Here is a 24,318-nt window from a genome sequence, read left to right as displayed (position 1 = left end):
TCCAGGAACCATAAGCATTATGTTCACGGATGCATGACGGCTGTATAGACTGCAAGGAACACAGAATCATCTAATGTTACAAGCAGGGTCGTAACGTGTTCATTTGTTGACTCATTTGACACCCTTAACAAAATGGATGTTTCCTCATCTGTAGATGCAGTGTTCAGTTTGATCCTCTAGGCTGCTGTTTCTCACTAGTTCTTTAAATTCTCTCTCTTCCCATGTCTGTCTTATGCTTCACAGTAGTGACTCTGGATTGGTAGATTAGTTGTGTATATGAAAAAGGCAGTTTTATTCTTTACTTGTAACTTGATCTTTTCATAACAGACTAAGCTACCAGTTTAGAACACCTGCCTTTCTCCTGCAGAACTGCAGGTGAGGAGCTCCTTTCATTATTGACTCTGGATTGGTGGCTAGGTGTGTTAAGAAAATACCAACTTATAAATAAGGATAAAAAATGTCCCACTGGAGAGTAAATTGTATCTTCATATTGATTTCTCTGCCAGAAAGTAGCAGGCATCCTACAACAGTCCCTTTCATAAAAACTTATGCATGATGATTTAGAAAAGCCTATTCTTTGGAAGACAGCCAAGATGGACAGTCAGTCTGTAAAGTAAACTTCCCTTCCTGTGTTTTTTTCCAAAAGCTTCACTGTTACTCTCCACTTAAGAATTACAAGGAGTCTCATCTCCATATAACAGTTGTGACAAGAAATGTAATTCTTCTTCAAATAGGCAGCTCTTTATCTGCAAGAGAATGTAAATGACACACGATTCAGGTGAATTAGTTTTACCTCTGTATTTTTGTATTTTTTTGTAATACTGAATATTATCTTTCTCCTTTATAGGACGAATACTATCATTTATTAGCAGAGAAAATCTATAAAATACAAAAGGAGCTCGAAGAGAAACGGAGGTCTCGTTTACATAAACAAGGGATCTTGGGTAACCAGCCAGCCTTACAGACCCCAGGGGCTCAGCCACCTGGTATCCCACAGGTGGCTGCTGCCATGGGCCAGGCACAGCCCTTGAGACCTTCCAGTAAGTATGGATTAGATGAGATGGGGCAGGGGAGATGGAAGAAGAAAGTGGAACAGTTTTTTACATTTCGTTTATTGAATTTAAATACTTCTGCTATGCAGTGTCGTGGTTGGCTGAAGTGTCATTGTATACTATTTCTTAATTTAAAAAAATTTTTTTTTCTTTGACCATTCTTTTGATTCTGTTGCAGATGGGCCTATGTCCATGCCGAATGTGCCTATGAGTCGTATGCAGGTCTCTCAAGGTATTTAACTTTTTCCTTCTGTACATTGCTTTGTTGATTCAAAACATAGCTTTTCTAGGTTGCTTTTCTTCTGTTTTCCTTTCATATTGTTTATAACTTGAGGGGGAAGGGTGTGTGTGACTCTCTCCTTCTTTTATTATTCGTATTCACCATTATACTTGTTATGCTGTCAGGAGTGACTCACAACCATGAGTGTCAACCTCAGGGCAGACTGTCAAGAAGCAGGATGAAAACCCCAAACTGGTTGTATATTCTATCATTAGATTTCACCAAACCAGTATCAATTGTCAACTCCTAACACACTGTAACAATCCTACCATGGAGTCATGGATAGTCTCTAGGTATTGCATTCTATCTTGCCACCCAGGCAAGCTTGGCTTTTAGATAGATGGTCACTTTACACCAAAAATCACAATAATATTCAGATTATTCGCCGTACCAAAGGATCAGTCATTTACCCCAAGTCAGTTGTATTCAGATCTCATACCAAAGACAGAGCTTGTAGCCACCCAGTCCTGTAACAAACAAAAAGGTTTATTAACTAGGAGGAGAAATGAATTATTTATAAGATTAAAGCAGATAAACACACACACAAATGAGATACAATCTTAAGTTAAAAAAGTAATAGAAGCTTCATTAATAAGCAAGCTGTTACGTCCTTTAGGGCTAACCCAAGCCTAGCAGCTTGGGGATCTCTTGCTCATATTTAGGAATCTTTGCCCTCAGAATCCAGAGAGCGAAAAGATACTAGGGTCTCCTTAACAAGTATCTTTATTCCCTTTCACCAGCATTCAAGCTGTGATGGAACACAGGTTTGTGGGGGAAGCAGTCAACAGTCTTTTGTTCACAATGGCTCATCTGATGTCTGTAGACCTTCCTTTGTTGGGGAGAAGATAGCACCTCTTGTGGTAAACTAGGATTTCACACCTGGTAATGCTTCTCCCCTGACTGTGGGGAATTTACAGTTTTAGTAAAAAGAACGAGGAGTACTTGTGGCACCTTAGAGACTAACCAATTTATTTGGGCATAAACTTTCGTGGGCTAAAACCCACTTCATCGGATGCATGCAGTGGAAAATACAGTAAGAAGAGATAGATATATAGATAGAGAGAGAGCATGAAAAAATGGGTGTTGCTATACCAACTCTAACGAGACTAATCAATTAAGGTGGACTATTATCAGCAGGAGAAAAAAAAGCTTTTGTACTGATAATCAGGATGGCCCATTTCAAACAGTTGACAAGAAGGTGTGAGTAACAGTAGGGGGAAAAATTAGCATGGGGAAATAGTTTTTAGTTTGTGTAATGACAAATGTAATGCATTGTTCTAAGTCAGCCATAAAAATGTTGGCATACTGTGGGGCCATGCGGATAGCCTAGCAGTTCCAATGACTTGGAAGGTATACGTTTTCCCCAAATGTGAAATAGTTGTGGGTGAGGACAAAGTCACAAAGTTCAGCCACCAGGTTTGCCGTGACATTATCGGGGATACTGTTCCTGATGGCTTGTAATCCATCTTTGTGTGGAATGTTGGTGTCAAGGGCTTCTACATCCATAGTGGCCAGAATGGTGTTTTCTGGAAGATCACCAATGGATCACACAACAAAAACACTAACCCAGGAACCTATCCTTGCAACAAAGTCCGTTGCCAACTCTGTCCACATATCTATTCAAGGGACACTACCATAGGACTTAATTACATCAGCCACACCATCAAGGGCTCGTTCACCTGCACATCTACCAATGTGATATATGCCATCATGTGCCAGCAATGCCCCTCTGCCATGTACATTGGCCAAACCGGACAGACTCTACACATAAGAACAAATGGACGCAAATCAGACATCAAGAATTAGAACATTCAAAAACCAGTCGGATAACACTTCAGCCTCCCTGGACACTCAGTTACAGACCTAAAAGTCGCAATTCTTCAACAAAAAAACCTTTAAAAACAGACTCCAACGAGCAACTGCAGAACTGGAATTAATTTGCAAACTGGACACCATTAAATTAGACTTGAATAAAGACTGGGAGTAGATGAGTCATTACACAAACTAAAAACTATTTCTCTATGCTAATTTTCCCCCTACTGTTACTCACACCTTCTTGTCAACTGTTTGAAATGGGCCATCCTGATTATCACTACAAAAGTTTTTTTTTCTCCTGCTGATAATAGCCCACCTTAATTAATTAGTCTCGTTAGAGTTGGTATAGCAACACCCATTTTTTCATGTTCTGTGTGTGTGTGTGTGTGTGTGTGTGTGTGTGTGTGTGTGTGTGTGTTATATAATCTTCCTACTGTATTTTCCACTGCATGCATCCGATGAAGTGGGTTTTAGCCCACGGAAGCTTATGCCCAAATAAATTGGTTAGTCTCTAAGGTGCCATAAGTACTCCTCATTCTTTTTGCTGATGAAGACTAACACGGCTACCACTCTGAAGTCTAAGCAAACACTTTCATAGTAACAAAGCAAATATATAAACATTAACTTGTAACACGGGATACAGATATAAGTAGGATTAATACATGCAGCATCCTACAATCATTCCACAAAGTCTAAACACAAACACATTCTTAAATTCTAATACCTATTTTAAAAATACTAAAACACAGTTAAGCCAGACTGGTTTCCAGCTGTGCATGTGTCAGTGTTCAGTGAGTCTTAGGGGCCTTGGCATGAGCTGGCATCTGGTCTGCCAGCATCACACACTTTACCAGGCTTTATCACAGTGGTATCTCAAGGGCTAACAAGATGTGTCCAATAGTTTCTCCACAACAGGGATAATCAGGTTAGAGAGTAATTTAGCACCTGTGAGAAAGGAAGGGAATCAGCAGTACCCTCACTTAATTTATCTATCAGCGTGAAATGTGTTAAACCATTTTCGTTTTCAGTGCTTCTTTGTCAGATAATCCTGTTGGCCCAGAAGATACTTGTAAACTGGGAATTTTCTCATTATTAATTTGTTAATGCTAGAGGAATGCAGTAGCCTTGCTCCAGCTGCTTTTTCCTGAAAAGTACTGAAAGTTGAGATGTTTCATCTTCCTAAGTAGTAGTCCACATTTATCTGCTTCATGAATTAATGTTTGTTATGGAATCTAGTAAGCTGAAACCTGTATTGCAACCCTTTGGAGCTATGATATGGCGCTCTTTGTTTAATGACACATCTAGCATTTTATTTATTTTGGGTAGGAAAAGAAAAGTTCTTTGAACAGGCACATGTATATCTGTAAATATTGAGCCTATGATAAATGTATGCCTTTACCAATGCATGGTTTGTGGGGTGTATTTTTGAGGAGGAGGATGGTGGGGAGAGGGAACTGCTACCTTTGTTTTGGTAGTTGCTGGTTGTGGTATTGTTTTGGTTTATACTTTGATTTGGGGCAGTGTGCTTGCCTTCAGTGTGCCCTTTATATGATTTACTTTGAGAATTACTTACAGTAAAACTTGAATAAGAGATCACCCTTCTTATACAACTCCTGTCTTATGTACCCCTCCCCTGCAAATTTTCCTAAAAGTATTGAGTATAGTACTACTTTTCTTTTAAAGAGCATCACCTCCATTTGTTTGCCCCTTGAGCAGTTGTTTAAAACAAGTTTCAGTGTTGGTTTTCCCTAAACATTTGTCCCTGTCCAGCATGTCTCTGTTAGTGACCATTTTGCAGGAAGGAACGACGTTGACTTTTTTAATGTGAAGAATGGTTATTGCTCTTCTGACAGCTTGAGGCAAAATTGTAATCAATTGCATAGAATTACACACCTCACTTGCTCTCTGGCAGTGTGTGTGGGTAATGCTTTTTACCATAACTGATTTGAATTATGATACTGTAGTACATGTAAGTGCTTGATGACTTGTTCCTAATGAGCTGTTTTGGGGGTGCATTTTGCAGGAATGAATCAGTTTAACCCCATGTCCATAGGAAATGTACAGATGCCACAGGCACCCATGGGACCCCGTGCAGCTTCTCCAATGAACCATCCTGTACAAATGAACAACATGAGCTCTGTTCCAGCGGTTTGTATTTGCTTTCCTCAAGTTCTTCTTATAGTTTAATTCCACTTAAGAATTTCCTCAGTTTTTATAATAAAGATGCTTTGAGAAAAAACATATTCCTATTAATGTGGAAAACTCACGTGTCTGCTCGTCTATTTGAATTTCATGCTAATTAGCTTCAGGGAAATTTATCTTTCATCTTTGCTATCATACAGTTTTTTTACTGACTTGTTTATTTGTTTTCAACGTTTAAATTTGACATACAGAACATAAATACTTAGGGTGGGAGGCGGACATCAGAGGTATAACAGTAACTCGTGTCTTCTGGGAGAAAGAAGCTTGGTGCTTCCAAGTACTGTAGCCATCCAGTGTATAAATCCCTGGTACCACTAAAAAACTTGATTTCATTTTTTTCAGAAAATTAAAATATATTTTAAGAGTTACAGCATATTACTTTTCTATATTAGCCCAAAGAACTTAGCGTTCTAAATATAGCTTTAGTATTTTTTTCACTTTGAGTAGCTCATTGAATGTTGTGAGGCAATGCTGACATCATACATGTGTCCAAAACTCCCTTTGATTTATGAGGTCAGTATTTTTTCTCAGACCTTATGGCTAATTATCAGTTTGGTTTTTCCTTTATTTCTACCCAATTAATTTCTTTAATAACTGATATTTTTGTTTTTAAATATTAGATGGCAATGTCTCCTTCCCGAATGCCTCAGCCACAAAACATGATGGGAGCACATTCCAGTACTATGATGGGTCAGGCTCCTACCCAAAACCAGTTCCTCCCTCAGAATCAGTTCCCATCATCAAGTGGAGCTCTGAATGTGAACAATGTAGGCATGGGTCAATCAACAACCCAGACAGGCGTTTCACAGGTAGAATTCATTTTCTGAAGTATGGATTATCTTAATCTAATTTCATGGGCGGCCACACTCAGCCCCCAACAACCCCCCACCCCTCCTGCTTCTACCCAGCTCAGCTTCAGTCTCCCTGGTTCAGGCCGCGCTGCCCTCCCTCTCGGTGCTCTGGGGTCAGGGCCATGCCACCTGCCCTCCTGGGGCTGGGGACTCTAGCCTGGGACATCGGCCGGCAGCTGCAGTGGGGGGCTCTGGTAGGGGGCACGGAAGGGCTGGGGCCTCAGGCGGAAGGGGCAGGGCTGGGCGCTAGCCTCCACCAGCCGGCAGTTCATGAACTGCCCATGTCCAATTTCCTTTTAAAATCTCACTTCTTTGCATAGTTTGCATTATATTTGTATATCCAGTGTTCATTATACCCCTCCAATTTAATCAGCTTCTCAGAGACTCTCCTGTCTTTCACTTTCTCTTTCTGCATTCCAAGTATTTCCATGAGCTGCTACATAAACTCTGGGTGTATTAGTTTAGGAAAAAATCCCCACCACCACCCCCAGATGTGAATTCTGTAATTCACATAATCTTATGGAGAATTTTAGGGGGGAATAGCAGGAAAAGTTAATTTATGATGCATGATTAAGCTATTTTCAGTGTTCCCCCATTGTATCTGAGTCATCCATATGCTCCTATTTTTTCTTTGTATGCAGACTTTAGTAGCTATTTATTTTAAATTATGGACTGCAAGAAAGTATGTAATCAAAGCAGCCCTCTTAGTTTTTTGGGTTTCTTTTGTTTTGTTTTTAAACTGGTTACATCTGAATTGGAAGCTGTTGTCTATCACCAGTTGTCTTCCATGTTATTACAGAAGTTCAGTCAAATTATTTGTTTAATAGCTGAACACTTCTGCATGTGGCTTTTTAAAAAATAAAAACATCTGCCCTCCTGGAGAAAGTCTTGAATACATGATGGATAGAAAAACAGTATCCCTCAACAAAATATTTATAAGGCAATATAAAAGCATTTTAACACTTGACATTTTACTACCTATAATTCATTCATATTTCTTTGTTGATTTATTTAGATTTATACAAATACTTAAAAATACTTGTATGAAGGTTTTAAATAGAAATCAGATGAAGGCATACAGTAACTCCTCACTTAACATTGTAGTTATGTTCCTGAAAAATGCGACTTTAAATAAAACAGTGTTAAGCGAATCCAATTTCCCTATAACAGTTAATGTAAATGAGGGGGTTAGGTTCCAGGGAAATTTTTGTACACATACACACACACACACGTTTTAAACAAACAATTTAATACTGGTACACAGTGATGATGATTGAGAAGCTTGGTTGAGGAGTCAGAGGGTGGGATATTTCCTAGGGAATGCCTTACTGCTAAATGAAAAGGAGTACTTGTGGCACCTTAGAGACTATAAGCTTTTGTGAGCTAGCAATTGGCTGAGTCCTCAAGGGTTAGCTCTCTCACAGCAGGAAATGAGGGAGGGCAGACAGAGACACACAGTGTGTGTGTGTGTGTGTGTGTGTGTGTGTGTGAGAGAGAGAGATGTGCGCATTTCCCCTTTAAGTATGGAGAGTGAAGTCAGAAGTACACTGCCTTGTTAATTAGATCAGCAAGCTGAGACTGGGCTGCAGGTGCTGCCCGTTGTGTGTGTCCCCTGCCCTATGGAAGATAGGGTAAGCGGGGTGCAGGGGGAGGGGGACACCCTGACATTAGCCCCCCTCTTTTTCCCCTCCTCTCCATTCAGCAAGCAGGAGTCTTGAGGAGCAGGTCCAAGGCAAAGGGCAGGAGCAGCTCAGGGCAGTGGCGGGAGGGACAGCTGAACTCCTGGCAATTGATACCCTGCTGGGCAGCTGCTGCACAGGGAACTTAGGGGAGTGGGGAGCTGATAGCTGGGCTGCTGGTCCACTCTGGTTCCAAGCCTCCACCGGCTGCTCTTCCTGCAAGCAGTGGACAAAGCAGGTGGCTGCCAAACGAGTTAGAAGGGAGCATTTCGCAACTTTAAACGAGCATGTTCCCTAATTCATAGATCAGTTCCTAGAATATCAGGGTTGGAAGGGACCTCAGGAAGTCATCTAGTCCATCTAGCTGCTCAAAGCAGGACCAATCCCCAATTTTTGCCCCACATCCCTAAATGACCCCCTCAAGGATTGAGTTCACAACCCTCGGTAACTTAACAGTAACAACGTTAACCGGGACAACTTTAAGTGAGGAGTTACTGTATTAATATGGTCTGCTCTCCCTGTTTCTCCCTCCACCCATTCTAGTTTGTCTGATGCAGCATTTAGTAAAATATATGACCTTAAAACATATGCACATGCACCATGTCATTTATATTGTACTATTTCAATTTTATAATGTTGCTGGACTCGGAAATGTGGATCCACAACCTTTTTGAATATCCAAAATAGTCAAGTCAGGGTAAAAACTGTTACATGGTCAAGTGTATTGTGTATAGTAAACACAAGGGAAAGAATTCTGAGATGCCTTCCTGAGCAATGTAGCTCAGTAGGTGCAGCCTAGGTTGTGGGGAGCTTTCAGCCACTTTGTGTCCTCTGAATCCTTACCCCTACCCAGCCCATGGCACAACTTAGCTCTTGAATGGCTGCCTATGGGGAGTGCTATCTGGGTTCCATCTCCTTTATGCTAGCAGAACAATATAAAAGGAGCAAAAAGCTATCGAAAATTATTGGTGATTTTATCTGGTCAGAACCTGTGCATTTGAGATAATAAACACGGTTGCTGTAAATAAATAAATATGAAAAATGTATGGTGATCTAAACTGCTACTCTTGTAAGGCATTTAATGCTCTTATAATGTCCAAGTAAATATGACTCAATTTTGGAGCAGCATGGATACATTAAGAACTCTCTCTTTATAGCAGGGGCAGGTTCCCAGTGCTGCTATTCCGAACTCCATGAATATGCTAGGACCACAGAGTGGTCAGATATCATGTCCACCAGCGACCCAGCCACCTCTACATCAGACTGCACCTCCTGTATCCAATGCAGCTGGCAAGCCACCTATCCAACACCAAACCCCACCTGGAATGACTCCTCCTCAGCCAGCAGCACCTACTCAGCCATCCACACCAGTCTCATCTTCAGGACAGACTCCTACACCAACACCTGGCTCTGTTCCAAATGCAACACAGACACAGAGTACACCTACAGGACAAACTGCAGCACAGGCTCAAGTTACACCACAACCTCAGACTCCAATACAACCCCAGTCTGTGCCAACCCCACAACCATCTCAGCAACAACCAACATCTGTGCAGGCACAACCTCCTGGCACTCCAGTAAGTATCAGCTGGTTTATTTGGTCCAAATGCAACAGAAGCCTAAACATTCAACAAGGAACTTTCCCCTGTATAGTACTGTGCCATAGAATTACAGATTGCAGGATCCTTATGGCATAGCAACAGTAGCTTGTTTGATTGTGGAAGATATATTTTAGAATAGGTATTTATTTAGATCCATATGCAAACAAAATGCATTCATCCAAATGTTCTCAGCAGTCAATTTAGTTAGTGATTTCCAATACTAGGAATAAAAATACTACAGAATGTTTCTACAGCTGTGCGTGGGAAACTTGTAAATAATCTGCCTGTGCTATGTTTGGCTCTAGTCAGGATCATTAGTCTTTCACCTTCATGATCATTAAATTCACACATGGTTTTTAAAGATGGGTAGAAAGAGACTGCATGGTAATCAGTGTGTACTATCCACCGTACAGTTGCTTTATCAACAGAAGATGCTAATGCATCAGATGATAAACTCATTCCTGTCTTTACCTCTGTATAACTCGAGATCTGTGTTCTGGTATCCAGAGTTTGGTTTTCATAGAATCATAGAATATCGGGGTTGGAAGGGGTGTCAGGAGGTCATCTAGTCCAACCCCCTGCTCTAAGCAGGACCAATCCCCAACTAAATCATCCCAGCCAGGGCTTTGTCAAGCCTGACCTTAAAAACCTCTAAGGAAGGAGATTCCACCACCTCCCTAGGTAACGCATTCTAGTGCTTCACCACCCTCCTAGTGGAAAAGTTTTTCCTACTATCCAACCTAAACCTCCCACACTTCAACTTGAGATCATTGCTCCTTGTTCTGTCATCTGCTACCACTGAGAACAGTCTAGATCCATCCTTTTTGGAACCCCCTTTCAGGTAGTTGAAAACAGCTATCAAATCCCCCCTCATTCTTCTCTTCTGCAGACTAAAAATCCCAGTTCCCTCAGTCTCTCCTCATAAGTCATGTGTTCCAGTCCCCTAATCATTTTTGTTGCCCTCCGCTGGACATTTTCCAATTTTTCCACATCAAGAGTGGTATTATTTCAGATGATCCTTTTGTGTATGATTTTGTACTATTCCTCTTAGCAAGACAAATGAATATTTCTATATATTTCCTCAATGTTTTGATTTTTGTACCTTTTTACATCAGCTATCCCAGGCAGCAGCTAGTATTGATAACAGGGTGCCAACCCCAGGCTCAGTTGCGAGTGCCGATATCAACTCCCAGCAGCTGGGACCTGATGCACCAATGCTAGAAAGCAAACCAGAGGTTAAAAATGAAGAAACTGAGCCAGAGCCTTGTGAAACACAAGTGGAACCTAAGACTGAGGTAAGTGAAATTCCTTCACAGTTAATTAGAGCAATAATATATAGGAGCTAAAATAAGATGAGTGTGAATCAGTGAGCCAAGCTGACGAGAAAATATTAGTTAATGGAAAACTCTGGTTTTCACTCTGGTGGAAGCCCTGTGTCTGGTGCTTTATTGTGTATCGGGCTACTGACACTCCAAACTGATAGAATTTGTAGTTTGAGACGTTATAGGTGTAGTTTAATCTCATCTCTTTCTTTCTTAAGATGGAGGAGGATTTACAAGGATCTTGCCAAGTGAAAGAAGAAATAGATGTGGCAGAGTCAAAACAGGAGCCAATGGAGGTAGAAGAAAAGAAAGTTGATATCAAGGTAGAGCCTAAAGAGGAAGAGGAGAGTGGCACTAATGGCACCACTTCACAATCTACATCACCATCTCAGCCTCGTAAAAAGAGTACGTATATAGAAATGGGAGTCCTTGCTATAATTTTTCTTGGTTTTCTGTCTCCTGCAATCTTTAAGCCAACCAGGAGGTCCCTCTGTTTGTACGTATGCACTAACACCACAAATTGGGGGCTGAGACAGTGAGTTAACGTGCTACCCTTTTTCCTTTTGGAAAGCAGTATTCTTATCTTTCCTTGGATCACAAGTGAAAAGTAAGGTGTTGATGTCCTCCTGATTTGCACTTAACGTTACTGTCAATGATGACATCTTAGTTTGGCTTTTTCACCACAGCCAGTCTCTATGCAGAAGGGCCAAAGCCAGGGTAGTAAGGGATTGGTTTCAGTTCAGGACTGAGGTGAATTGTAGGGAAATTACATAGGTGGTGTTGTATGCATGTATCTGACTTTGGCCAGTGCTATTTCATGAGGACTGAATTCACGTAGAACATTTTCTTACAGAGGTCCTCTAAGTCCTGTGAATTCTTTCCAGGTTCTGTTTTCACTTCATCCCTGCTGTCCAAGACCTCTTGTTGTGGTGACATCCTGCAGACAGAAGACAATTTGAAAGTAGCTCCCTCCATAACGTCTCCTTGATTTAGCCAGAAGGATTACTGGTGAATCACGGGATACGCCCCTTTCCTTCCAGAGGCTGTGTGCGCAGCATCCATATTGTCATTAGCCCTTGTTGGCCTGAGAATTAGGGACTGAACTCAGTTCCTGAATTTAAATTTTTTACAGTTAGACTGGTATACTGGCCCTAAAACTTTTAAAAGGAAAAAGACCCAGTGCAGCTCCCTTGAGAGTGCCATCGCTTTAAAAGTGTACTGGCCCAAAGCCTGTTCCACAGAAGTTTCCACGATGGTGACCACCATTCTGATCAAGTCAGTCTACAGAATTAGTGTTTTGGATATGGTTTGTTTGAACGTTGATTGTTCGTACCTATTTGCTATATTTTCCTCTTTATTTTGAAAGGGAAAAGTAATATTACAGATTTTAGGAATTACTGTTCCCCTTAGATAAAGCTTTGGGTTTTGTTTTGTTTTTTCAAAAAACCTGTATTTGCATGCATTGGGTGTTTGGTTTCTAAGAAGTAAAATAAGGAAGTTTTTTGAGTGATGGTCCCTATTGTATTCCACTGAGGGTTATACACATGCACCATGCGTCTGGAGCCAGAGATTTTGAAAGTAATAGTGTCCATTGGTCCATACATGTGCTTTTGCTCCACCTTATGGTTTCGTCCAAGGCAATAATGGGCGGGGCAAACCAACTGTGCCCTTAGTTCCTTCTCGCTACCACATGGTTTGAGTTGGAGCTTCTGTTGTTGTCTTGTCCCTTGTGACACATTTACTTAAAACACAGAAAAAATATGTTTTATTCGTGTATATAGTTTTTATTGTTTTTTACTATAAGTTTTAGGATTAAGGAATTTTGGGGACTACATTTTTCCTGGTTTCCTGCCTCTCTCCCTTCCCCCCCCCTTCCCCCCAGCACCTGAATACTGAATTGTGCCGAAGATCTGCATCTCCTGCCCTCGCTCGTTCTCAATCAGCAGTGAGCACAAGCGCTGCCTTTACTGCTTGGGAGAAGCCCACATTTCATCCAGATGCAGTATCTGCCTCTCCTTCCCAAGCCGTACCTGGGAAGATTGGGCTGTCTGCCTCAAGAAGCACCTCATGGCAATTGCCATGAGGCCACAGTTGGATCCAGGCTGGGAACACTCCTTCCCCCAGCTCCCCCCCATACATCGGCCTGAGCAATCCAGGTGTGTGCCTCCTACCACAAAGACCCAGTCCGGTTCCCCTGATACCAGTGCTATAAACCCTGTGCCAGGGCCTAATCGTAAGGCAAGGAAGCATGCGCATAAGCATGGTAGTAAGTCTTCCTCTAGGCTGAAGAAGGATGTTGCACCTTCCATGAGTTCCAGCCATGGAGAAACTGCGCATTCCAAGGTGCACAAGCATGACAAGAAGCCACATAGACCACAAGATCTGCTGGTTCTGTCCACTGAGTGAGATACACCTTCCAGTTCTGCACTGCCAAAGACAAGGGAACCTTCGGTTCTGAGGCAGGCTTCCATTCCGGCCCCAGCTCTTGTTCAGACTGCGGCGCGCATGCCATTGACACCAGGCAGGTTTGAGGCTGTGCCTGAGCCTCGTGAACTCTTTGCTTTGGAGAAGGTGAGGTCTCCACAGCTTGCACGCTAGTCACCTCGTGCGGTGGGGGTGCTCTTCCACCTTGGACTTACCTCCTTCAGCTAATATTCTTGCCTGCTCTCTTCCAGCTCATGTGGTTCCCATGATGCTGCCATTAGAACCAGGCTCCGACTTCTTGGCATCAGAGGCTCGGACGGAGCACAGGTCCACCCTTCCCATACTGTTGATACAACTATCCAAAGGCTCTGATGTCTCAGTGACGGTACCTTCCCTTTCCCTAGCAAAGGAGCCCCTGGTACCCCACTCCTCAGGGCCCACCACAGCAAATTAAGGATCCTCCTTCTGGGCCCTACTGGGTGTCCTGGCCTCAGTATTCACCTTCAGAGCCTTCCCATTCAGCATGAAAGGAGTGCCCCGTCTCCTCTCTTTGACCGTCATCGAGTAGGTGTTCAGAACCAGTGTTGGAGGATGAACCGCTTAGCCTGGCTCTGACCGCACCGCTGGAAACTGAGTGATTCAATTCATGATCCCCAGATGCTGTGGTGTCATCAGCTCCATCATCGCCTCTGGATGATTACCATCAGTTCAAAGAACTGTTACGCAGGGTGGCTGATGCTCGCCATGTTCCACTGGAGGAAGTGCAGGACAAACAACATCAGCTTCTTGACATCTTGCATGCCTCGGTACCAACCAGAGTGACCCTAGTAATCAACGATGCCGTGCTTCAGCCGGCCTGAACTGTTTTACGCACTGTAGTCATTTGCGCACCCACCCCAAGGGGGAAGAAAGAGGTAATATGTACCAGCGAAGGGGTCTGAGTTAGTTTTCCCCACACACACACCTAATTCCCTCATGATACAGGCAGTGACAAAAGGGGCCAGGCAGCAACACCTACGCTCCACCCCAGCAGATGAAGAGGATAAGTGACTGGACATTCTGGGTCGCAAGGTTTTTTCTTGGCTGGCCTTCCAATTTTGCATTTGTAACTACCTGGCACTATTAGCTAAATATGACTTATGGCTTGTTGGCGGACTTTGCAGACAAGCTTCCCCAACAGAATCGTTCCTCCTTCCTGACTATCTTGGAGAAAGGCAAACTGGTCGCAAGGATAATGCTCCAGGCCGTGGTGGATGTGGCATATATCTCTTCACGCACAGTGGCCACTATACTGTAAAGGGGAGCAATAGATCCTGTTTGTACATCCTATCAGGGTGCAGGGTTTTATTCCGCCTATTTTCTAGTACCCAAAAAAAGGGCGGCTGGTGACCAATGTTATACCTCCATCATCTCACTTACTTCATACGCAAGCCAAAGTTTTGTATGGTCACCTTTAGAGACCATCATACCTTCACTGGAAAGAGGCATGTGGTTCTCACTGTGCAGGAAGCCTATTTTCACATAGACCTCCATTCTGCCCACAGAAGGTTTTTGAGATTCAGGGTAGGCCCTTGACATTTCCAATTCCAGATTCTACCATTTGAACTCACTACTGCTCCCTGGGTATTCACCAAAGCTTTCTGTGTGGTGGCGGCCCACCTCTGGTGTCAGGGAGTTCTTATATTTCCCATACCTCGATGACTGGCTGCTAGCAACGCGATCCAAAGGGAAGGCTCAAGCCTTGACCTTCATGCTGCTTCTACTCCTCTTCTCCCTGGGGGGTGAGCATAAACATAGAAAAATCAACTTTGGATCCGATGCAGTCCCTAGAATTCATTGGGGCATGCATCGATGCAGTCTCAGCATGAGCCTACCTACTGGAGGACAGGTTCCAGATAATTCAAGAGTTGATTCCTAAAGTGATAGCCACCCATCCTGCTCCATTCAGAACTTTCCTGTCCCTCCTTGGTCACATGGCAGCCTGTCCGTACATCACCGCCTTTGCTCGTCTTTGCTTTTGCTGCCTGCAGCTGTGGCTCCAGAGATCCTGTTCTCCCACACACCAAACCATGGACCTCACCCTAACAGTCCCACCCAAGGTTCTCTCCTCCCTCCACTGGTGGACAGACCCGGGTCAGATCAGCACTAGGATGCCCTTCCTCCCATTCTCTCCAAGCATGACAATCATCATGGATACGTTTCATTTGCTAGCTGGGGTGCCCACATGGGCGAGTATATGACACAGGGGACTTGCACTCAGGACTCCCAGTTGCACATCAACATTCTGGCGCTTCGGGCGGTGCAGAGGACATGTCGCGCATTTCTCCCATTCGTTCTTTCCTGTCACATGCTCACCATATCAGACAACACCACAACTGTTTATTACACCAACAAACAAAGGGGCATGCGGTCGCTAGCGCTTTGTGGAGAAACGATTACTCTGTGGGATTGGTGCATAGGCCACTGACAACAGGATTTAGTGGGCAATCTTCCGGGGACTGAGAACGTGATTGCAGATTCTCTGAGCAGGCAGTTCGTGGCTGACCCTGAATGAGAACTCCACGACGCCGTAGTCAGTGACATTTTCACCCAATGAGGGACTCCAACCACAGGCCTCTTTGCCTCCCATGTCAACAACAAATGCATCCAGTATTGCTCCAGAGAAGGCCTCTGTGCCCATTCCCAGGGAGATCCCCATATCATCTGCTGGTCGGACCAGGCAGACTAGCTTTTCCCCCGTTACTGGCGTGTGTCCCCCATAAGATCGGGTGGGAGAGGGCCACAGTTATTCTAATTGCCCCATTTTGGCTCTGCCAGTACTGGTTTCCCCTCCTTCTCTGCATGTCAGTGTGTCCCCCCACTTCCACTGCCAGCATTCCCCGAACTGCTCACGCAATACAGCAGCAAGATCAGACATCCTAATCCACAGACACCTCACTTCAGAGCTTGGTTTTTGGATGGGCATCTTTGCTAGAATGGGAGTGTTCGTTGGCAGTACAAGACATCCTCTCAAGTAGCAGGAAAGAGTCCGCGAGGCATTTCTATCAAGCTAAGTGGAAATATTTCACTTCCTGGTCCAACAGAGTGGTCAAGCCCTTGAGAATGTGAATATTCCCCTTATTTTGGACTACCTTCTGTCCCTGAATGCATCAGACCTTTCTCTTAATTCCATCAAGGTGCACATGGCAACTGTTAGTGCTTTCTACCCCCCATGGAAGGACACTCTGTATTTATGCATCTATTGACTAGTGGGTTTTGGAAGGGACTCCTTTAGACCTATCCATCCATTCAACCTATTGGCCCCACAGTGGGACCTCAACCTCGTCCTTTTGACCTTAATCAATTCGCACTTTGAACCTTCAGCCTCATGGCTCTGTCTCTCTTTTCCACGTAGGTTGCCTTCTTGGTTGCTATTACTTTTGTGAGACGGGTAAGCAAACTGGGGCCATGTTAGTGGACCCCCATTTTACCACATTCCATATAACGAGGTTTCTTTGAGTATGCACCCCACATTTCTGCCAAAGATTGTATCCCGCTTTTACCTTAATCAGCCAATACACTTAGCTGCTTTTCTTCCCAAAGCCTTGTGCCTTGGCAAGGGAGTGCGTCTTCACTACCTCAGCGTGCGCAGGGCCATGGCCTTCTACCTGCAGAGAATGAGATCATTCAGGAAGACCCCTCGACTGTTTATCGTTATAACAGAGAGGATTAAGAGAGAGGTGATATCCACTCAGAGGATTTCTAAGTGGGTTTTGGGGTGCATTATGCTCTGCTATTGATTTTTGGGACTGTCTCCACCCCTTGGCATGACCTCACTCCACAAGAGCGTAAGCATCAATTACAGCTTGCTTCAAGATACGCTGCTTATGGACATATGTAAGGCGGCCACCTGGAGTTGGGTACTTACTTTTGCTTCACATTAGGTGTTGGAACAAGATTCTGCGATGAATGCCCCATTTCACAGAGCTGTTGTCCAGTCAATGGTTGCGTTATCTCCTCACACACCCCTCCTCATGACTTGGTACTGCTTATTAATCACCCTCAGTGGAATACAGTATGGACCATTACTCAAAAAAGAAGAGGTGGTTACTTATCTGTAACTGCAGGGTCTTCGAGATGTATGGTCCCTATTTGTATTCCAATATCACCCTCCTTCCCTTATGCTGTGGATCTGTCTTGAATTGTGGTGGTGAAGGAACTGAGGGCATGGTTGGTCCGCCCTGCCCTTTATCGCCTCCTGGGACAAAACCGTGAGGCGGAGTAAAGGTGCATGCATGGACCAGCGGACACAACTACTTTCAATATCTCCAGCTCCGGACACGTGGAGTACGCGTGTTACCCTCAGTGGAATATAGATAGGGACCACTCATCTTGAAGAACCTCCAATTACAGGTAAGTAACAGGTATTTACAGCCATGATTCTTCTTCAGTGGTTTGTTCTCCACTTCTTCAAGTGAACGCTGTTGCAGGCTCTGGTGTAGAAAAACCCATCCTTTGAGCCAGAAAAAATACCACCTAATTATGCTCAAAAAAGCAGCAATAAAAGTTAAATGTAAAAGTTTTAAGCCTGTTTTGAAGAGAAAACCTCATGGCTTTGTGGAAGTAGGGAAGCTAATTCAGAGTGTGTGATCCTCCATGGAGGCCAAACAGAACTGGCAGGGTTTCAAGAGTGGCCAAGTTAAGCCCTATCTCAGTGATGGATATATCTTCTGTGGACTGATGGCAGGATGGCAAGAAGGAAAATCCCACTGTAGTAGTAATGAATTTAATTATGAGAGAGAAATTATCTCCCATCACTCAGGCAAATTACAGTGTAATCCACTCAGATTAGTCTGTACATGTGTAATTTGATTAGTCTACCTGGATGAGTAGCATAAGTGGATTATTCTGCACACTGCAATCATGAACCTTTTCAAATATTTGTTAAAGCAACATTATGAACCTTAATTGCTCATTACCAGTAGTTAGACACTCACGCTACAATTCATAGTTATATATTGCCAAGTGCTAGCTACTAATAGAAATGTTTTATTACTGGGATTTCTGGTACATAATTGCTGCATTCCAAGTTACTGTAGAGAATGCTTTAGTAATTTGATTATAAGGGAGGGAAAGAGAGAGTCTCAACAGAAACTTCTGCACCCAGTTAAAGAAGCTTCACTGATTGTAGCTACAATGTTGTCACTTGATTTCCTGTTTGTATTGTTAATAAAAAAATAAGTAGACAGGTGGCAGAACAGATAGGGTGGTAAGATAATGTATAACATTTTGGTATATGCACTTAATTGTATTTTACTCTTCCATGCTTCTTGGCTTAATAATGTAATTCCATATAAATACAAAATGAAGGTTAAGCAAAGCACTCTGAAGAAATACCAAAGTTGAGATTGTATGCAAAACCTTCCCACTGGCCACCATGTATATACATTATGATATAGTCTATAATTTCAGTGTAACATTATTTCCCAAACACAACATATAAATTTTTTCCCTAAAACCTTACAAAAACTATTACAAGATATAGTAACACAAATGTCATTGTCAGAATGGTCTAGAATATCTTTATTGAGAAATTCTGTAATGTCTTCTCTCTCACAAGTATTTTAATAACTTAGTCCTAGCCACGTATTATACAATTTCTTTTCAAATGGCTTTTCAAAGCTTCCCTTAACTGGAAATGTAAATGATTTATATAAGCCAGTACACTTTAACCATTACTCTGTTAATGGTTAGTCTGCATTAAGCCGTGGCTTATTGTGCACTTTTCACTTAAAATGACTTTCATGGATTGGTTAGAATGCATGCTGGTACACAGTACTACAAGACCTATAATTGTAGAAAAATATGGCATTTCTTAATTAAATTCTGAAGCATGCAACTGTAATGCTCTCTTAATGTAACTGCTTTTATGACATTTCTATAAAAAAAAAAATGAAAAGGAACTTCGTTCTCCTTGTCTTTTGAAGATCTGTTCAGATGCCAAAAGTCTACCTTTGGTCAGAGACCAAGCATGGAAAAATTCAGCCCAAGTAGTGGGACTTCAGGAAGGTTAGGAGTGACTAAAAACAGCTTTCATTATAAAATGACCAAAAGTTATTTTGCAGGCTCTTTGCAAAGGCTGCATTCCAAATGAGGGCAACTTATCCCTTATCCATTTTCCCTGAAAATGAGGTTTTGCCCTCTTTCAGATACACCATGGAAGGGAACCTTTTTTTCCTTTGGCAGGCTGAGCTTTTTCCTGTCCCCGTCTCTTCTCCCTCCACCCCCTTCCTTCACAAAGCAAGGACAGTTTGGAGTGTTTATTAATTCAGGACTGCTTGCTATCTCTCCCTGGAACCTTCCAAGGTAGACTTGAAGGAGCACTTCTTTTCAGCATTCAGAAGCCTCCAAGCTAAGTTGATTTCTTTCCCCATCCAACAGGATCCTTTACTGAAAAGATTACAAGTAAAAAGAGAACCAAAAGTATTGTCTTCAGTAATTTCAAGGATGCTGCTCTCATCTTCTCTAGAGTTTTCCCCTTAATGACTTCAACCAGGACTCCCTCTAAAGCAATTTATGATATAATGTTAGTACTTAACAGATAATGGATGATGATGATACAGGCAAAGGTCATGTTTCTTTCAGCCATCACATGCCGAGACAAAATGGGGTATGTGGTGGTTTAGCGCTAGCTTCTGTTCATCTTGCCCATATTCACAGAACTTCTTTCCTGAAAAGGAAAACCCAGACCATTGTTTCTCAAAAAGGAGAACCCTATAAAAGGAGTTTTTTCCCCTCTGGGGGAATCTGAACAGCGCAGGAAAAAAAGACGAAATCCCCTGTCCACAAGCACTTTTCTCCATATTTTTCATACCTTTCAGAGGCCAGGGGTTCTGAAGATGAAACTAAAGAGGTTTTTTCCTCCTAAAACTTGGAAGGCTAAATTGTTAAATGATCAGTTACCTATATATTTTGCGGGGAAAGGTGTAACAAGATCCAGTGGCTGGAAGCTGAAGTTTAATTTAAAAAAAAAAAAAAAAAATCAGACTGAAAATAAGATGCAGATTTTAACAGGGAGGGTAATTAAACATTAAAGAGCATAGCAAGGGATGTGGTAAGTTCTCCATCTCTTTTAGTCTTTTAAAGACTGGATATTTTTCTAAATGATATACTCTAGCTCAGCCACAGGTTAGTGGGCTTGATGCAGGGGAAATTCTGCGTCCTGTTATGCAGAGGGTCAGGCTAGATTATTATCTCTTTTGGCCTTAAAAACCTATTAAATGGAATAATCCAGAACCATTAAATTCCAAAGTATCCAAGCCATACCACCAAGACTGCACAGCCAGTAGGAGGTACTTTCTCTTTCCCTCTAGAAAGAAATTCCAGATCCCATTTCGTTCGTTCCTTGGAGAATGCCACAAAATGTAAGTGGGAGTTTCTTCATAAAAGGCTTTCTAAGCAATCTCAAAAGTTCTCAAGAAAATGTGGGTCCCTTCGGAAGGCGAATTCCTGCATATGATACCCATGACTAGGAGAATGGAATCAGCGCTCCATGAGGTCTGCAAGGTGTTGGCTGCAGCCCAAGTGTCTACAGCTTCCACCTGCTTTGCATGAATTATTTTTGCCTTGGCTGACAATTTTCAGGAGGAAGTGCCAAAAACAATCCAGGGAACGTAAATCAGTGTTTCAGAGATTTCTTCAACAGCAGCAGTTATTTAAGACTTCTTTCTGGATTCATTTCAATTCTGAAGACAGTTGCAATGGGCAGAAAGGCACCATTAGTTAAGATAACGAAAAACAGATTTACAAGTTAAACATCTGGTGTCAGGTTCCAAATATTCTTGCGGAAAGCTTTTCTGGAAGCTTCTTGTCAACGTTATCAGTAAAGAAATCGTTTCCCTCTCCAAAGCAACAAGGTAGGGATTACAAATCCATTTGCAAGAATAAAGGAATTCTTAATACCTAGAGGGAGTTCACCCTGTGTTTAGCTGGCTGAGTAGGAAGGAGATGGAATGGAGTCTCTACTAGTCAAGAATGGCAGTAGTTGAAACTTTTTACATCCAAACAAAATACCGAAGGCATGCTGTTCTTTTCCAGACATGCGCTTGCCTTAGACACAGTTTCCAAAGCCTGTTTAAAAGAGCTTCTATCTGTCCTTCAGCATCTCTGATCTTCAGAACAGATGAGATCTGACTGAGAAAGTCCTCCATTTTATTAGTGGCACCTCTCCGACCTTGGTGGCCATGTTATGCAGACTTCATCTCAATAATCCTCCCTTCTACCTCTGCTTCTTTTCTTCACAGTCCCCCAGGAGAGACACATTTACTTGAAGGTTCCTTTTACCACCAGATTTTACCAGAATCTGGGCCCCATTAATCCACTTGGATATTAAGAGGCAGCAATTAAAAAAACAGTTACTCCAGTCTGTGGTTATAAACACATTCCGGCTCTTCAGAAAGAAATCTACCAATTGGGATTTGTTTTAATTTGGTTTCAGGTGGTGCTCACCCATTGTGCTAGGCAGTGTACAGAAATGCAGAAAGAATGATTCCCTGTCCCAAAGAGTTTATAATCTCTTAAGACAATATAGGGGAAATTCAGTACATGGCACAGAGCCAAGCATACCAAGGCCAAATTCCCAATTTCGTACAGGAGAGCTTGGGCCCAATTCTCTGTTTCCCTACATTGTGTTTAGTCATTGGTACCAGTGTCAAGATGGGGTCAGGTTCTGTCAAATCACAATGACAGCACTTGATGCCACTTTGCAGTATAAATTACAGTAATGTCAAGCTCCTTGTCTCTAGGTCTGAAGGCCAACACTCTGTGCCGGCATACTTTGACAATATCAAATATTTCAGGTGTGAACAAACCAAGACTAATCTCCTCTCCATGTCAGGCAATTTCTGAGGACAAAAATTAATAAGCCTTAGAAGGCAGTATGGAGTAATCCCCTGAACTCTCCACCCGGATTTGAGTGCCTTAACAAAACTTTCTCTTGGACCTCTTCACCAAAAGTCTTCATCCTCTCAGCAATGCAGATTTTTAAACTGAGTGGTGGTTTTCCCACACCCAACATTCATTCCTAAGGTTAACACATGTTTTTCACTGCTCTCAGGAGGAAGTCCTCCCTCCCTTCCTCCCCCCTTTTTGTCAAGGCTATGTTCATCCAAAATAAAGTCTGGTATATTTTGGATGTGCAAAGAGCACACCATAATTATTTCAGGGTTTTTCAGAAAATCTCCTTTCTTCTCCTGTCAATCCACTGCTGAGAGCAAAACAAGGCATCAGAGTAATCTGTTTCTGGGTGACTGAAACTGTGCATCAGGAAAGTGTATCAGTGTTCCAAAATCAGTTATAGCCCATCAGACCAGGACTGTTTCTAAATTCTGATCAGAAAATTCTTTTGCCACTTATCAAGCCATCTGGTCATTTGTCCATGTTATAGACAGTACAACTTGGACATAGTTTTCTGCAGATTTTGGTCCTTCCCTGCAGTTTTTTTTGCTCTAAAAATCTCAGTAGGGGTAACAGACATGGCTGTATTTGCTGTCTGAGCGGGGGGAATTGTTCTTAACTGATTATCTTTTCTTTGACTAGCCAGGTGCTCTATTCCATTCCCCATTAAAGTTATTGTTTTGTTAATCAGTTATGGCCAAATTGCCTTCTCTGCCCAGTAGAAAGATACCTTTCACAGGGTAGGATTGTTAATCTGCAGTCATGAAGTTAATAAATACGTTGAAATTCTGGAAATACTCTCTGGCAAGGTTTCCATAAAGGCAGAGCCAAACTGTCCTGGTGACTCAGATCTAGTTCTGCCTCCGATCTGCACAGCAGAATGAAAAACCCACATTAGGAATAATGAACCTGGTTGTTTGGAGATGAGAAATTATTTGATAATGACAAAATTCTGTCTTAAAGCATATAGAATAGAGCAGTTTTAATATCTGAGGGAAATTCTTTTCTTTGTATTTTAACTGTGTTTGGGGTTGTTGTTTCTTTTAAAACAGTCTTTAAACCTGAAGAGCTGCGCCAGGCTCTCATGCCTACCCTTGAAGCATTGTACCGGCAGGACCCAGAGTCCCTTCCTTTCAGACAGCCTGTGGATCCTCAGCTCCTAGGGATTCCAGTGAGTTAGCATTAAAAGCCTTTGTGGTATATGTATATATGTATGTATGATATTTCATAATTCTTATTTTTGTAAACTTATTTGGCCTAATATCTTTGTGCTTGTTCAAGTTGTATATGGCCATGGGAACATCAGCTGTGTGCCCTTAAAGATTTCTCTCCTTGAGTTCCAATTAAGAGTTAAGAATGAATGTCTGAATTTCCATGGGAACCAGAATGTAGAAGTTGCTCTTCTTCGAGTAGTGGCCTTATGGGTGCTCCACTTCAGGTGCAGATGGGCCTCTCAAGCCCCTTGATTGGAGACATTCCATTAGCAGTGTATGTTTGGCCCCCACCTGCACTCTATACAATCTCGGGCTACCCATCGAGGATATATAGGGCTGCACAGATGAACCGTCCTCAGTTCCTTCTTTACCGCCTTGAGCCGAGATGGAGCTCTAGCGTGTCTGCCTCATCCATTCTTCAGCATGTTCTACAGTTGTTCTTTCAGTAAGTTTAGTGTTTCCAGTTAGTCTTACATCCTTTAGTATAGAATTAGTTAGATGATGAGAGGATTGACATTTTCCTCTCCCTTTTTCAAATACTACCTCTCTTGTCTATGCCGGTCAGCAACGGTCACCCTAAGTGCATCTGCTGCTTGGGAGAGTTCCGTTTCTAGCAAAAGTGTAACTTTTGCTTAGCTCTCAAGTCTAGAGTATGAAAGAACTGAGAGACCAAACTATGACTTCTGATGATGGAGCATTCCCTCCCTTCCACCTGCTTTCAAGTCATGTCAGGAGACACATATTTCCCCCCTCCCCATGTACGCCTGTTTCCAGACAGATCCAGTGCCCCTCCGACCTCAGCCCAGGTCTCCCCTAAGAAGGGGAAAACTTTGGAGGACTTGAAAGGCTCCAAAGAAGAGGAGCTCAGTCTCCCACCGCAAGGAGCCAGCTCCCAAAGGCCCCAATTGCATGCTAAGTCTGTGGTGCTGAAGGCCTTGACCCCT

General features: G+C 42.7%; 1 protein-coding gene across 4 annotated transcripts in view; it reads left to right on the top strand.

Moving 5' to 3' along the window:
• CREBBP (CREB binding lysine acetyltransferase) overlaps nucleotides 1–24,318 on the top strand; it is a 183,305-nt gene that overhangs the window by 116,948 nt on the left and 42,039 nt on the right. For 3 of the 4 annotated variants that reach the window (XM_048868270.2, XM_048868269.2, XM_048868273.2), the window contains exons 10-17: nucleotides 848–1,040; nucleotides 1,231–1,284; nucleotides 5,171–5,295; nucleotides 5,970–6,158; nucleotides 9,037–9,456; nucleotides 10,596–10,775; nucleotides 11,021–11,207; nucleotides 23,213–23,331. In XM_048868270.2, coding sequence (XP_048724227.1) covers nucleotides 848–1,040; nucleotides 1,231–1,284; nucleotides 5,171–5,295; nucleotides 5,970–6,158; nucleotides 9,037–9,456; nucleotides 10,596–10,775; nucleotides 11,021–11,207; nucleotides 23,213–23,331 — 1,467 coding nt within the window. The remainder of the gene's footprint in view (nucleotides 1–847; nucleotides 1,041–1,230; nucleotides 1,285–5,170; nucleotides 5,296–5,969; nucleotides 6,159–9,036; nucleotides 9,457–10,595; nucleotides 10,776–11,020; nucleotides 11,208–23,212; nucleotides 23,332–24,318) is intronic. The other variant, XM_048868271.2, reaches the window with a different exon arrangement.

This window comes from Caretta caretta, chromosome 10, assembly GCF_965140235.1.
Source record: "Caretta caretta isolate rCarCar2 chromosome 10, rCarCar1.hap1, whole genome shotgun sequence".
NCBI classification, from domain to species: Eukaryota; Metazoa; Chordata; order Testudines; family Cheloniidae; genus Caretta; species Caretta caretta.
The sequence above is the reverse complement of the archived record's forward strand: the minus strand, read 5'-3'. Positions and strand labels throughout refer to the sequence as shown.